Source organism: Hakea prostrata, chromosome 1, assembly GCF_041222555.1.
Source record: "Hakea prostrata isolate BN-2017 chromosome 1, UWA_Hpros_2, whole genome shotgun sequence".
NCBI classification, from domain to species: domain Eukaryota; kingdom Viridiplantae; phylum Streptophyta; class Magnoliopsida; order Proteales; family Proteaceae; genus Hakea; species Hakea prostrata.
The window spans coordinates 10,189,025-10,204,650 of record NC_142600.1 but is presented as its reverse complement, the minus strand read 5'-3'; the positions used below and the strand labels follow the sequence as shown (position 1 = coordinate 10,204,650).

The 15,626-nt window shown below is 41.3% G+C and overlaps 1 protein-coding gene across 1 annotated transcript; it reads left to right on the top strand.

Annotated features, from left to right (window-relative positions):
- The first annotated feature begins 342 nt into the window (after positions 1 to 342).
- Positions 343 to 5,339, top strand: LOC149027361 (systemin receptor SR160-like). The gene has a single exon (XM_089162105.1). The coding sequence runs from the start codon at positions 550 to 552 to the stop codon at positions 4,150 to 4,152; it is 3,603 nt and encodes a 1,200-aa protein (XP_089018231.1). The 5' UTR covers positions 343 to 549; the 3' UTR covers positions 4,153 to 5,339.
- The last annotated feature ends 10,287 nt before the right edge of the window (positions 5,340 to 15,626 follow it).

The following is a 15,626-nucleotide window of genomic DNA, read 5'->3' as shown; positions in this document are numbered from 1 at the left end:
ATATCATACGATAAAAATTCATAATGACGAAAACACCCTCCTCATCACTCCGCAGAAAACACATGAATCACGTAAGCGCAGGAAGTACGAGAGAACGTTTACGTAATTTACTCTTTATTACAATTGGGCCCACCATTATGACGACCCCCGACCGTTAAAACTGAAAGTGACGGTGAGGATAATGTTCAAAGAGTCGCACGTTCAGTTAACTGATAAAAAAAAAAACTGTTCTATACAAGTAATTTAAAATTTAAACAATCCCATTAAGCATCTAATCATATTTACTGAAAATAATTGATAGAAGAGACAGAGCCACGCGCACACTGGCGAATGGCACTGTGAAGAAGCACAGCGAGTGTCACATGGCATGTGACCAACCATCTGTTTTCCCTCCTTCTCCGTCTCCTATAAATTCCTCTGCACCTTCTATCCACACGTCTTTTGACTCTCTTCAGTTTCTTCTTCTTGTCTGCTTCACCTTCTTTGAGCTCACAACTGTAATGGCCTAACTCAAACTCTAAAATAATTGCAGAAAGAAAGTTTCTAGCCATGTACTATGCTTTGGTGATCTTGCAGCCGATGGCGTTGCAACAGTCCTTGTATTACTACCTAACACTCTTCTCCGTTGTTCTTCTCGCCGGGAAAGTTTCCCCGGCGTCGCTTGAAGGAGGTGCTATAGATGCTCAACTGTTGCTTTCTTTTAAAGGTACGCTTTCGAATCCTGGAGTGTTACAGAATTGGAAACCGAATCAGAATCCATGTTTTTTCACTGGAATAACTTGTAACAACTCGAGAGTTTCCGCCCTGGATCTGAGTTTTCTCCATTTGAACTCCGACCTTCGGTTTATTTCTTCATTTCTGATGAGTTTGGAGCGATTGGAGAGTTTGACGCTGAAGAATGCGAGTATTAGAGGGAATCTTACTTCGGCTTCGGCATCACGGTGTAGTGAGCTGTTGAGCGAGCTCGATCTGTCTGGGAACTATTTGTCTGGTTCCGTTACGGATATTTCTGGCTTGTCTTCGTGTTCAGGTCTGAAATCTCTGAATCTTTCGCACAATTCCCTCATCTTTTCTGTCGGACCAAGGGATTCCGGTGGATTACGACTCCGTTTTGAGTCTCTGGATCTCTCCTACAACAAGCTTTCTGGTCCGGACGTTGTCTCTTGGATTCTTTCTGGTGGTTGTAACGAGCTCAAGTACTTTTCTGTAGCCGGGAACAAAATCTCTGGGAATATTTCGTTACTAAACTGCCGGACATTGGAGTATCTCGACGTCTCGTCCAACAATTTTACAGGTGAAGTTCCGTCTTTTAGCGGCTGCTCTGCGTTGCGGCACCTGGACCTTTCCGGTAATCAATTTTCCGGCGACATCGGCATGTCACTCTCGGTTTGTCAGCAACTTAGCTTCTTGAATCTTTCCAGTAACCAATTTTCAGGCAACATTCCTTCTTTTCCTAGCCGTAGTTTACTCTCTCTGTTGCTCTCTTCCAACAACTTCGACGGTGAGATACCTCTGCATCTCGGTGATGCATGCTCAACTCTAGTCGAACTCGATATTTCTTCCAATCACATGCATGGTGCGGTTCCTCCTAGTCTGGGTTCTTGTTCTTCACTGGAGTACTTTAATCTGTCCAATAACTATTTCTCCGGTGAATTCCCAATTCATACCATCCTTCAAATGACTAACTTGAAGAAACTTGTTCTTGCTTACAATAATTTTAACGGTACTTTGCCCGGTTCTTTGTCAATGCTCACAAATTTGGAGTTGTTAGATCTCAGTTCTAATAATATTTCTGGATCAATTCCCCCTGGACTGTGTCAAGAATCCAAAAACAGCTTGCAGGAGCTTTATCTGCAGAACAATCTCTTCACGGGTGCCTTGCCGGCCACTATTAGCAACTGCTCCCAGCTGGTTTCGCTTGATCTCAGCTTCAATTACCTCACAGGGAGGATTCCATCCAGCTTGGGATCCCTATCTAAGCTCCGGGATTTGGTGATGTGGCTTAATCAGTTTCAAGGAGAGATTCCGCAGGAGCTCAAGTACATTCAGGCACTCGAAAATCTGATCCTAGACAACAATGAGTTAACCGGCACTATTCCTCTTGGTTTGAGCAACTGTACAAATTTGAACTGGATTTCATTGTCGAGCAATCAGTTAAGTGGCGAGATCCCAGGATGGATTGGTCAGTTGAGTAATCTAGCAATCCTCAAGCTTGGAAACAATTCGTTCTCTGGCAGCATACCACCGGAGATTGGAGATTGCCAGAGCCTTATATGGTTGGATCTCAATAGCAACCGCTTGACCGGGACAATCCCTCCAACACTCGCAAATCAATCGGGTAAGATGGCTGTTGCATTGATTGCTGGGAAGAGTTATGTATATCTGAAGAACGATGGGAGTAACAACTGCCATGGAGCTGGAAACCTCCTTGAGTTTTCAGGAATCAGACAGGACGGATTGACTAGAGTTCCTACAAGGCGTCAATGCAACTTTACTAGAATATACATTGGTAAAACAGCCTACATTTTCAACAAAAATGGCTCCATGATTTTTCTTGATTTGTCCTACAACAGGTTGGAGGGCAGCATTCCAAAGGAGCTTGGGGATATGTACTATCTCTCGGTTCTGAATCTTGGCCACAACAACCTCACTGGTCCCATCCCTTCAGAAATGGGAAGCTTGAAGAATGTCGGGGTTCTTGATCTCTCACACAATAAGCTTGATGGATCAATACCTTATTCCTTATCAGGACTTACTCTCCTTTCTGAGCTTGATGTTTCAAGTAACAACCTCTCTGGATCCATTCCTGAATCGGGTCAGTTAGGAACATTTCCTGCTTACAGATATGCGAATAATTCGGGCTTGTGTGGCTACCCCCTTCCTGTTGCTTGTGGAGCAGGTCCGAATGCATCCAATCTCCGGCATCATAAGTCTAGTGGAAGGCAAACACCTCTAGCTGAAAGTGTGGCAATGGGCCTACTATTCTCCCTTTTCTGCATCTTTGGTTTGATTTTTGTTGCGGTTGAAAGTAGCAGGAGAAGGAAGAAGAAGGATGCATCCTTGGATCTCTACATTGATAGCCGATCTCACTCAGGCACTGCAAATACCAGCTGGAAGCTCACTGGTGCAAAGGAAGCCCTAAGCATCAATTTGGCCACCTTTGAGAAACCTCTTCAGAAGCTCACCTTTGCCGATCTTCTTGAAGCCACCAATGGTTTCCACAATGACAGCCTCATCGGTTCAGGTGGCTTTGGAGATGTTTACAAAGCTGGGCTGAAGGATGGAAGTGTTGTGGCCATCAAGAAACTAATCCACATTAGTGGACAAGGTGATCGAGAATTCACTGCTGAAATGGAGACCATTGGGAAGATCAAGCATCGGAACCTTGTTTCCTTGTTGGGATACTGCAAGGTTGGGGAAGAACGGCTCTTGGTTTATGAGTATATGCGATTTGGCAGCTTAGAAGATGTTCTACATGATAGGAGAAAGGCTGGAATCAAGTTGAATTGGGCAGCAAGGAGAAAAATTGCCATTGGAGCTGCAAGAGGTTTGGCTTTTCTCCACCACAATTGCAACCCCCACATTATTCACAGGGACATGAAGTCAAGTAACGTCCTTCTTGATGACAACCTGGAAGCTCGGGTATCAGATTTTGGAATGGCAAGGCTTATGAGTACAATGGATACCCACCTGAGTGTCAGCACACTCGCAGGCACACCTGGTTATGTTCCACCCGAATACTACCAGAGCTTCAGATGCTCCACCAAAGGTGATGTCTATAGCTATGGTGTGGTCCTTCTTGAGCTGCTAACTGGTAGGCAGCCAACAGACTCAGCTGATTTTGGTGACAATAATCTAGTGGGTTGGGTGAAGCAGCACGCGAAGCTGAAAATTATCGATGTCTTTGATCCTGTGCTCATGAAAGAGGATCCAAGCTTGGAAATGGAGCTGCTACAACACCTAAGGGTTGCGGTTGCATGCTTGGATGATCGACCATGGCGACGGCCCACAATGATACAAGTGATGGCACTTTTTAAGGAAATTCAAGCAGGGTCAGGCATAGATTCATCGTCCACCGACACCACCAAGGATGAGAGTTTCACAATAGTGGGAATGAGCATAAAGGAGACTCCAGAGCCATGCAAGGAGTAGCAGCAGATAGAATTAAGCATTTTTTCACAATCCAATTGGAAAAAAGAAATGAAGTTTCTTTCAGAAGAAAGGTACCCCAATTTGCCTCTTCCCAATTATCATTCAACTGGTACGGGTGATCTTATTGTAACCTTCTAATTCTTCCCTCTCATGTATGTATCACTTCATTCCTTTCTCATTCTGTTTAGATAAGTTGCCTTAGTTATGTTTATACATCATGTTAATTTTCCAGAGATTTCTTTCTGGACCATGTACGGTTGCAACTAGCTTATGCGGCCCTGTGGCTGTGGGTTTCATCTTTTCAGTTTTCAGTTTATGGGAGATTGGGTTTTTGTCATCTATATAATCATAAAAAGGAGAACTCCGAATCTTAAAAAGGGGTGACTAGCTCGTGAATGTGAAGCTTTGTGACTTCAGCGATGGTGACCAAGTAGTGAGTTCTTTTGGCCCTTTCTTCCTTTGGGGTTCCAGGGTGTTGGCCCTTGTTGAGCTCTCCACTTTTCTTTCTTTTCTTTTCATTATGGTTTTTTTTTTTTTTTTTTTTTTTTTATCCTTTAATTATCTCTTTGTCTGTTTTGAGTAGTTTATTCCTCCTTAAGAGAAGTAGGTAATGCACCACCACCTGAAGTTTCCTGCTGCATTATATATTAATCTAGCTAGCTACCTATCTGGGCCAAATCCTCGAATTAGAAAACTACACTTACGCGTGATGCTCTGTTTTAGTATTCTATCACTGATCTTTCTGGTCAAAGATTCCTTCAGCATTAGGGTGAAGATGCATGAATTCATGAAGACAGGGCTAAACAAATTTTAGATCTGGACCATCTAGTAGTAGGCGTGTCCAGGACATATCATAGAGGGAAGGTGCTTTCTGTTCAAGTACTCCAAGTAGTATTGCTAATGTTGTCTCGAATCCTCTATCCAAATCTAGTTCATTTGGTTAGGGAGATCTGTCACCTGGATCTGAACATGGGATCCTCCCTATTTGTATAACTTTGGCCACCCCATGTGTTCACCCATTCCCGTTATGGATTGGAAGCCCCATCAACTCAGATTTAACTGAGCCATTCATGAAATCAAAAGCCTCACTATGGATCACTAGATAATCTGTTGGGGACAGATGCATGGCTCAAACCTTGGCAATTTAGGCCCGGTTTTACCCTGTTTTTAATTGAAAGATTTTGTTGCAAAAAAATATAGGTCCCTTGCAGCCAATCATGGCAACTAAGTTCATGTATGTGGTTCTGCCATTCTCCTCCGTGCAATTTTCCTCTCTAAGTACCCATTGCCTTAAGGGAGAAGCAATAGAGTCTGCCGAAGCCCAAATATCTTCATTCCTTACTTTGCTTCTTCTTCTTTCTTTTTCCCTTTCCCTTTTTTTTTTTTTGGGAGAAATCTAGCTTCCCTTAACTCCTTCGCTTGGTATCTACATCAGATTACGTTGATGCTGGATGGTTGTGAGGAACATAAAGACATTAGCACCATAAATTATTGGAAAGCTTAATCTATACTCAAAGATGGAAATGGCTTTCTTTCTTTGCTTTTTCTCAGCATTATTGATAATTTGGAAAGAAGAGGAAGCAAACAAAGAAGGAAGAAGAGTACTTGCATGTATAAAGAGCCAATCCATGGGTTCTGTGGTGGAGACACGTTCAGTTACAGCTTTCACAATGACACACAGAAAGAGAGAGAGCAAAGACAAGGAGGCCCAGGACAGGAGGCATGGGCGTGGGAAGAGGGTTGGCAGGGCAGTGGGATCACATAGTGTTGAATTCAAACATTTTGGTGGTCTAAGGCAGATAGACATATATAATGGTAGCGTGCCACTGTCTGGGGGGTTACCCTACAACGTCGTCTTCCTCTGCTGTCATTTGTCCAGACCCATCTACGTCTAAGGTGGTTTCATATCACATCTCACCACCGTCCATTTCTACGTACATTCAAGATAAGTGTACGTACGTAAATGAATGACACCGAGAGGCTTGCAGCAGAAATTATACAATTCACCAAATGTGATTTTAAATTTGAATGCACCACTTACTTTAGGTGTCCAACCTTTCACATTCCCTTTGGAATATATATTGATTGGAGGGTGGTGGCTGGATGGGTGGGCAGGCCAAGAAGAGAACGAGGGACGAGTCTCGCACTACAATTACATCCTCAAGGGAACTTTTATATAATTAATGCCGCCGAATGGGTGAGAACCCAAGACCTCCCCTAGGGAAGTTGGGTCTTTAACTTTTTTACTAACCCATCATTGGTAGGAGTTTATGTTCTTAATTTTCATATTTTTTTTATCGTACTTTAAAGATGAGTTTTACTTTTGATTACTGATAAAATGAGTAAGAAATGAAATCCTACTAAGCCTCTCGCGTGATCTTTTTTAATACAAACTTCCATTTTGACTGGTAGAGGATCTAGACTCAGAGACGATGTTATTGAATGAAGAAGTCCGAATCCTTTACTTATATGAGGAGAAATTTTTTTAATCTACATGGTTAGATTATTGACATGTGTGTAGTTTTAAAACTTCATCTTTTTTATTTTTTTAATGAATTATTTGAAATATACCTTATTACTATTTATCTTTATTACCAAAAGAAAAAAAGATGTTATGACATCGGATTAGTGTCAAAAATATTAAGTAAGGTGGATGAAAAATATCTACGCCATGTTGGTAGAGAATTTAAACTCAATGAAAAATACGGGACAGATTTGAATGCAGCACCTGCTGCCAACTCTCGAGATTGACCTAAATTTCAATTTCTATGACAGGGGAATTAATGTGCAACATTGAAGTTGAACTAGAAAGCACAACCATGAGGTTTTGTGATTGTGATCACACGTGTGTTGTTGCAAGGATATCGTTGTCTTGATAGAAATCACACGTGCTACAATACCAGTGGACAAGACTTATTGCCACTTTGCCAGGGGTGAGGAGCACAGTGTGGGCCATGGAGGGTGGGGGTGACATGGATGGATGAGCCATTCATGATTCATGGAAGCAAAGAGGTGGGGCAGGGGCGAAAATAATCGAGGTGCAAGTGGGCCCCTGGATCTTAGTTTGGAGTTTGGAGTCATCTACGGCTACCCACGGGCGATAGGGATAGAAGGCAATGTGGGGCCCCTTCCGGTTTTCGTGCCAGATAAGGACAAAAGTCGCGTGACCCACCTAATTAAAACAAAAATACGGCTCCGCTATCTTCGAAAACCTTTTTGCCTTGTTTGAATAAAAAACTTACAAACCCTAAAATCGATTTCTTAATCAAAATCGTCTTTATCTGTTTAAGCTCACCCATAGGCCATAGGCTTAGGCAGCCTATGTTGCAAGGCATTTTGCGTAGATTCCGAGAGTGGGAGTCACGCATTGGGGATGTGGACGGATATTTAAAGTTTTGAATTCGATACTTTTGTTTTTTTTTGGTAAAAGACTTTCATTGAAACAGGCAAGAAGGACTAATGACGTCCTGATTACAAAGATCAACCACGTAGTGGAATTAGGCCAAATCATCATGCTTGCCACAGATGATGCCTTCCTAGCTAGAGCATCAGCAACACAGTTTGCCGCCCTAGAAATGGGCTCTGAGGATGGGTCTTCTTGAGCTTATTAAAGCTGGGCATTGTCTAGTTATTCTTATTCGTATCCGATAAAAGCGTCCAAATCTGAATTCAGATTTGTAATTTTCATCTGGACCCTATGGTTTGGTCCAGATCACTTTTAGTCTAAAAACAAGTCTTCCTTTGCATATGGCTCCCCAGAGGTTTCTAAAAATGAGTAATTAAGGACAAATCATAATTTGATGACTAAAATACCCTTATGGTGCAATGGTCAAGATTGTATTATATATGCCATTTCGATCTAACGGTTTATATTAAAAATAAAATTTTAATTACAATTTCAATTTGTTTATTTTATTCTCAAGGATTTTAAGAATTTAAATTTACAAACTTATACCATTGATTGAAAATCAATCAAATCACATTCCCAATGGTATTCTCATCAAAACCCTAATTGTCCTCATGCTTTCTGTAATGCTACTAAGAACCAGATTTGGATGAAAGAGCAACTCGGTCAATATTACGGCGTTCCCATTCTCGGCTTACCCATTGTTTGTGACACGACAGAAAATTCTTTCTTTAGTATTATTTGCAATGTCCGCAATCTCCATTCGAATTCTTTTATCATACTCTGTTCTTTCTAGCCCATATCAATCCAAACGCTTGATGAAAAGCACAGGTGATTTTCAATGCAACATGTTGATTAATGAACTCAGAACAGAGATTAACGGGGCCATAGATTTCTAGTTTTACTCAGAGCTTTCTATTAATGAAATGAGACTTTTTCGGTTACAGGATAAGTAGAAGGGTAGAATTTTGGGAAGATAGGCTTTGGTTGGCAAGGAAAGATCTGTTCCTCATGGAAAATTATCATATATGAGATCAAATTCGAGGGGAAAATCTTTCCAATGCCACCCAAACCTTTCGTTCCTTCTTTATCTTCCGATCCAGTCTTCGATTTTGTTTGTTCTTCGCTTCTGTAAGTAAAAGATCTGATCGAATATAATTTTCATTTGACTATAGAGGGGTTGGGTGGACTGAAAATGGTTAAACGCGGAGATTTGGATCAGTGAAATGAGGCATTGGTCGCTGAATCACCATTGTGGAAATCAAGGGTATATATTTGTAAATTTGAATTCTTAAGATCCTTAAAAATAAAATAAAAAGATTAAAATTGTAATTAAAATTTTCTTTTTAATATAAACCGTCAGATCAAAATGGCATATATGATACAATCTTGACCATTACACCATAAGGCTATTTTGGTCATCAAATTATGATTTGTCCTTAATTAGTCATTTTTAAAAACCTCAAAGGAGCCATATGCAAAGGAAGATTTTTTTTTTTGGACTAAAAGTGACCTGGACCAAAACTTAGGGGGTCCAGATAAAAATTACGCATTCAGATTTGATCAAAAAAAATAAAAAATTGGTTTGTCAACCCCGCTTTCCAAGGCTTTGCCCTGACTAATCCCGTGTTCGACCCGGATCGCACACCTGGCTATGGTGGGTGAGTCTCCCCGAAGATTTTTTACATCCACAAGGTTTCGATACGAAACCTTGCTTAAGTAGACCAAGCTGCTTATCACTTGGATCAACCCCTGTTGGTAGATTTGACAATTTTAAGTCAAGCATTATCTAATTCAATGAGATTTTTTTATAGATATTATTCATATTCGATTAATTTTTTTTTTGATAACGTGTGATTAAAGTTTAATTTTGAAAAATATATCATTATTCTTTTTTAATATATAATCCTTTTATTAATAATAATAAATTATATTAATTAGATCCAACAATCAAGAATGAGTTTAAAACTTTATTTGAATTCGGATATTTTTATCTATCCGGCTACTTTGAGTTTAAATAAAAATTTATTTAAAAAACCTATTAGCTAAACAAATTCGAATTTAGGTAGATTGATTTGTAAAATGCACATCTCTTAATCAATACGGGTTGATAGAGTGTTAAAGATCCATACTTCTCAGTGGAGAGGTCATGCATGCTCCACCTTTGCAGAAAACAAAGCTTCTCCCTAAGGATGTAATCGAGGTGCACGCAAGCCGGGCTCCAAGAAAAGAGAAAAACCCTACAATTACTATTGTATTAAATTTCTGCTCAGCAACTAGTTCAGAGGTGGCCTCCCGATCCCATGGTCTGGCCATGTCTAACATTGTTTTGCAAGTGGGGACGCATCACCTTAAATTCAAATTTGAACATAAATTTACACAAGTAGTCAATTCAAATTCAAATATTACTACATCCGAGCTGATTTATAATAGAATCCGGATCATCACTCCGTCAGAGGAGCATTCTTGTGCTCCCCAACGGCTTACCACCACAAATCCTGTGGGACCCACAAGTAAAAAATAATATTAAAAAAAAATCTCATCACCCAACCCCTGGGTCCCCTTGTATTTATGGTGGTAAAGCTGTCGGGAGTACATAGTGCTATCGGGATGGATAGCTGATCCGGACGACTCAGGGATATGGGATAAAGTTCACATATGGTAGTATTATAAGGAGTCCGGATCAGTGACCCCGACGGGGAGCACCCTGATGCTTCTTGACAACAAAAACCAGTGGGCCCACTGTGAAAAATACTTTTTGAAAAAAATTTAAAAAAAATTTTAAAAAAAAATTTTCACCGGTGGGACCGACTGGCTTTTGTGGTCAGAAGCCATGGGAGAGCACTCTCGACGGGGAGAAGATCCGGATTCATATCCCTATCACGCACTCACGCTCCGCGATTTATAATTCTAAATATCCACTCGCTTGGACTATTTTTAGAATGTTTCACAATTTTAATTTAATTTTAAGCCATCCTTGAAATCCGGATTTGAAAGTGCAAGTCACGAGGCTCCACGCAGTTCTTCTTTCCCGCTTACCCGGTTCTGCATTGGGAGTCTGGGACGCACCTGCAGGCTGCAGTATATTAATAAGATTTACACAAAATAATTAAAAAATATATATATATTAAAGGTGCGTTCCCCTCTAATGGAACCCCCCGACAGCTCGACTCTTTTATTTGCTCCTCAAGTCCTCAAGCTGCAAAAGTCATCTCCACCCTCCATCTCATGATATGAGCATTAAAATGCTAAGAAGCATTGATGTCTGTGGAGGTATGAATCACTTATATAACCCTTCACCATGCCTGAACAGGATAAAGTTCTAACCATTCTAGCCATTACTCACTTTAGCTTTCTAACTTGTCAAGAGCATGGTCTTCACCATCTTTTGGGTCTTCACTCCTCAATGGAGTCTATGATTTGTTGGCCTAGACTTAACTCGATCGTTGGAGGTAGTTTCCGTCCTTAGAGGCAGCCCATTTTCACTTTGTTTGAGGTAGTTTCCGTCCTTAGAGGCAGCCCATTTTCACTTTGTTTTGGTCTCAAGAACAAGGGTTGCACCCAGAGCGAACCGTGGAGATAAGACTATACTTTTTCCACCAACACAATGTGTTAAAGGCCCTCACATGTTTAGTTGGGTTCGACTCTTCTCCATGGAGTATTTCTCAAAGGGGCCCAACAATGCCTTAGAAATGGCCACGTGGAAAATTTCAATCTAATGACTAACATAAAATACCTAATTTTTCTCTATTGAAACCCACCCAACCTTGCCAATAGAGGGTTAGTGGAATGATTGAGAATTTCACTTCTCAGTGGAGAGGTTGTCGGTTCAACCGTGCTGATCGATTCTTATTCATGAAATAAGAAAATTGAAGGGTTTTTTTTTTTTTTTGTGTATTTCTTGTGTTGGATTTTTTTAATGGAAACACTTGAATGCATCGAACTGCAGGTTAGTTTGGAAGGTCGTTTTGCTCTCAGTTTCTTTGTGACGATTTTAGATCTTTAGGTGAAAAAGATTTGTCCTTACAGATTAAGTGAAAAACTTCAATAAATAACATCTTCTAACTCTTACAAATTTTTTTATTTTGGAAAGATAGCTTGTTACTATTGGATGAAAACTAAATTACTAATATAGTATACCGAGTGAGCATGAACCCAAGACCTCCCCGTAGGAGGGCATGTCTTTAACCGCTTGACTAACCAATCATTGACAACTGTTGCAAGTTTTGCAAAGAGGAAGAAGAAATGGCTGATTTTAAATTAGGTTACCCGGATGAGTGGGTTTCAATAGGGTAAAATGAACCAATGAAGTGTTTTATGTTAGCCATTACGTTGGAATATACCACGTAGCAGCCTAGACCATTACGCCATGTTGAGATCAGAGAACTAAAGAGAGTGAGAGACTGTCTTGTAAGACACAAAAATAATAAAGAAAATTGTTTTTTTTTTTGTAAATAATAAAAAAAAATAGTAAGTCTCCTATATTTGCAGAGCTCTAATTTTGGAGTTCGGATCAGTGACCCTGACGGATTTTTGTGGTCAGGAACTCATCGGGAAACACTCTGTGTTCCTCCAACGGGGAGATGATCCGAATTCCTAATTTGCAGCTCTGCGTGCATATGTACATCACCTAGACCATAATTATTCTTTGTGACCATAAAAGCAACATTCTACTCAGGAATGACTTCCACGTTTAGCTTATTTATTTTTGTGGCCAACACGTTTAGCTTATAATGTGTATTAGCAGTACCAGTCAAATGCCTACACGACCAGGAGCTCAACCATGAGGAAAACGTTTAAACCCAGAACTAATTGAATCCCATTGAGCCCTCAAACAAGGAGAGGTGTTGTCTGGATTTCACTAAGGCATTCATTCTCGGCCAAACTGAATCCTAATTGAACCATGCACATCAGACCAAGGGGCTCAACCCAACGGAGATGACAAGACCACGCCGGAGGACGGGTTCTCAGGAAGGGCATCCGGCGACATATAGTAACTGTTTGTGTTCCCCTCATTGGGGATGGAGGATCGACTCCAGCTTACGGGGAGAGGGCATGCTTTAATAGGACCATGGAAAGAAATTTCGCTGAGATATGGTCTTTCGCTGGTTACCGAACCAGCGAATCGGCGAGGCGAGATTTTGCCGATTCAAGTGAAAATTTTCGTTAAAAAATGAATACTCTGCGCACTAAGGCTAAAGTTTGCTTTACATTTAAACTTCATCTCTCTTCATTTAATGCTTTACCATCTCTCTTCATTTAATATCTTTACATAGGTACCACGTGGTTGTCCTGTGTCTGTTTGTTTTCCTTTTTCTTTTTTTTTTTTAATATTTTAAAAGCAAAGCATTTGGCTTTGAGTCTTCAGTCTTCCATTCTTCTGCAACTACACCAGCAGAAGTAGAAGAGTCGGTTGCTACCGCTCCGGCAGAGGTTGACATGCAAACAACAAAGCCTTCTTGGAGATATCACTATACTTCTTCTGTTTTCTGTTCTTCCAATGATCTTGTAAACGCAAAGCCTGCAGCGAAATCGGTAGACTCCAAGAGGATTTTTTGAAGCTCCGCTCCTTGGTGACGCTTTGAAGGAGCCTGTTGAGAGAAGTCGAAGAAGATGGGCTAGTGGTGGTAGCGAATAGGGCGATGACACCTTCGTTATCCCAGAAGCCATTGGTGTGGTGTCACTTGCCGCTTCTTCCTCCTCCGATCTCCTCTGCGACAGCCCTTACCTTGACGGTCTCATCCAACACCTCGCCGAACCTGATGTCGCTCGTTACCACCGTCCACCACCCATCATCGACTCCGGCTTCCAAATCCTCCGTCGAGAAATCGGTATCTCGCCAGTTTCGGCGAGAAATCGCCGATAATCGGCAATATCCTGCAAGTTTCGTTTCGGCCCCTGGTTTCGTTTCGCCAACGGCGAAACAGGCAAATTTTGCCAAAATATCTTTCCATGAATAGGATCAAGGAGCAACCACCGCTCACAAAAAAGGGAAAAGTGGGAATTTTACGAGGCCTAACACCTCGTACGTGTCAGAAGATACGTTGACCTACTCCACGTCCACGGTCAACCACGTCCGCCTAGGATGGCATTCTTGCCAAGTTGTCAGAGCAAAATACCCTAAGACCATCCAAACGCCATGAAGAATCAGATTCCTCTATAAATAGCCTAATATACAAATCGATCACTAATTACCCTTTTTACTATTACTAAGTGTATCTTCTCATTTGTTACAACCCCCAACATTGAGATGGAATTATTCCTGAATCTAATTTGACCTTCAAAGATGGCAACCTTAGACCCACTCTCGAATACAAATCCTTCTTCCGCTAACCCCAAAATTTCCCTCACAGCCACTTGACATAGGTGGGCCCAAGTAATTTGTATCAAGTGGTCTGTGAGAGAGAATCTTCGAGGGTATGGAGGTACTGGAGGTGAAGGATCAAACTTATCCACTCCCCTCTTCTTCTTGTGTGAGAACATGTACAGAACCAATTTGTACGATCAACCAGAGTTCACTCAATGGGATAGGATTGAGTCAGACGTACCAAGTGGCAATGACAAGGAGGTTATATCCATGGGGACTGGCAAGGAACTAGACCATGGATTTTTGAGATTTCGCTTCTGCGCATTAAATTGACAGTCATGCTAAACAATCTGAGCCGTTGGATCAAAATCTCAACAAAAATTTGGATCACGACGTCATAAATTCTGTAGGACTGAAGCTATTTCACAATTTCTAACAAAAATAGGGGGGGGGGGGGGGGGGGGGTGGGGAGGGGGCGGGGGGGGGGGGGGAGGGGCAACCCGGGCGGGGGGAGGAGAAAAAACCCCCCCCCAAAAAAAAAAAAGCGCCTTTGTACCCAAAAAAGAATTTCTAACAAAAATCTGTCGACACAGTCTAGAAATAAACCAGGCCTGCCTTGCTTGGAAGCCGTGGGTGCCACTAGTTAAACGCTGCGTTCATCACCTGAGACGAATCCACCATTTATAAATGCAAACACACAGGACGGATCCTCCACTTCTGAATAAGAAATTATCACCAGCCCTGAAGCTACAAACCCTAGGCTGACGGATTACTCGCCATGTAGGTTTCGCAGACCAAAACCGGCTATCGCTAGATGTATTGAACGGTGAAGAAATGAACTTCAAAGTTTGCGACAGCCGATGTAGATGCCACAGCACCTCCAGATCTTCCCAGTTCAAAGATCATGAAAGCGGTGATCGGCAAATTCATCAATGGTTGATTTCTGTACTGCTCTTCCTTCAGTGGAAACAAAACTTACTAAACAAACGAACTGTCTGATGCCCATCAACCATACCAAAAAAGAAACACTCGGTAAACAGGTCAGGAACTAGGCATCATCGCTTTAGGGTTTAGAATCACAGGAATAATACTCTACCAGGACGAATAAAAATTCCAGCACTGGGTAGAAGAAACTGGGCGTTCCTACCAGTAACAGGTACACAATTTGAAGCCATAGATGCCTGTTTCCCAAACCGAATTCTGAAAGAAGCAAAGCCTCACAATACCAAACTTGGTTGTAGCAACCAAAAAAATCTAGTTACCGAGGCCAATCGGATGGCAATCTTTTCTCATTCAACTTATTGTCCTGATAAATTTATATTAACAAGCAAACCCAGGGGAGTGAGAACTAGACCCATAGATGAGCATGCTTGAAACGGATGGGCATATCAGCCCTCACCTACACTTTCACGAGTAGAAAAAAGTGCATGCAACCAAGTCAAAATAACATGTATTAACAAAAGAGAGATAAATTCCCTGTACATAATTGCATCTTAAAGCAAAGAGAGCTACCAAAAGCAGAGTGGCGGTTTAAAGCTAAAAACAAGGGGGGCTAATTCAGATCCACTGGGCAAAGATGTGGAAACCCATTCAATGGGAAACCACCTGTTAGCCAAAGAAACTAGAACGAAAGTGGAAACGCATCCCTCTCTTGCCTATCATGATCAAGGGGGAATTGCATTGGAAGCATATTGAAACCTTAAGCATTTAATTTTGACCCATCAAATGAAAATTGACGCTGACAATAAATTTAATTTACAA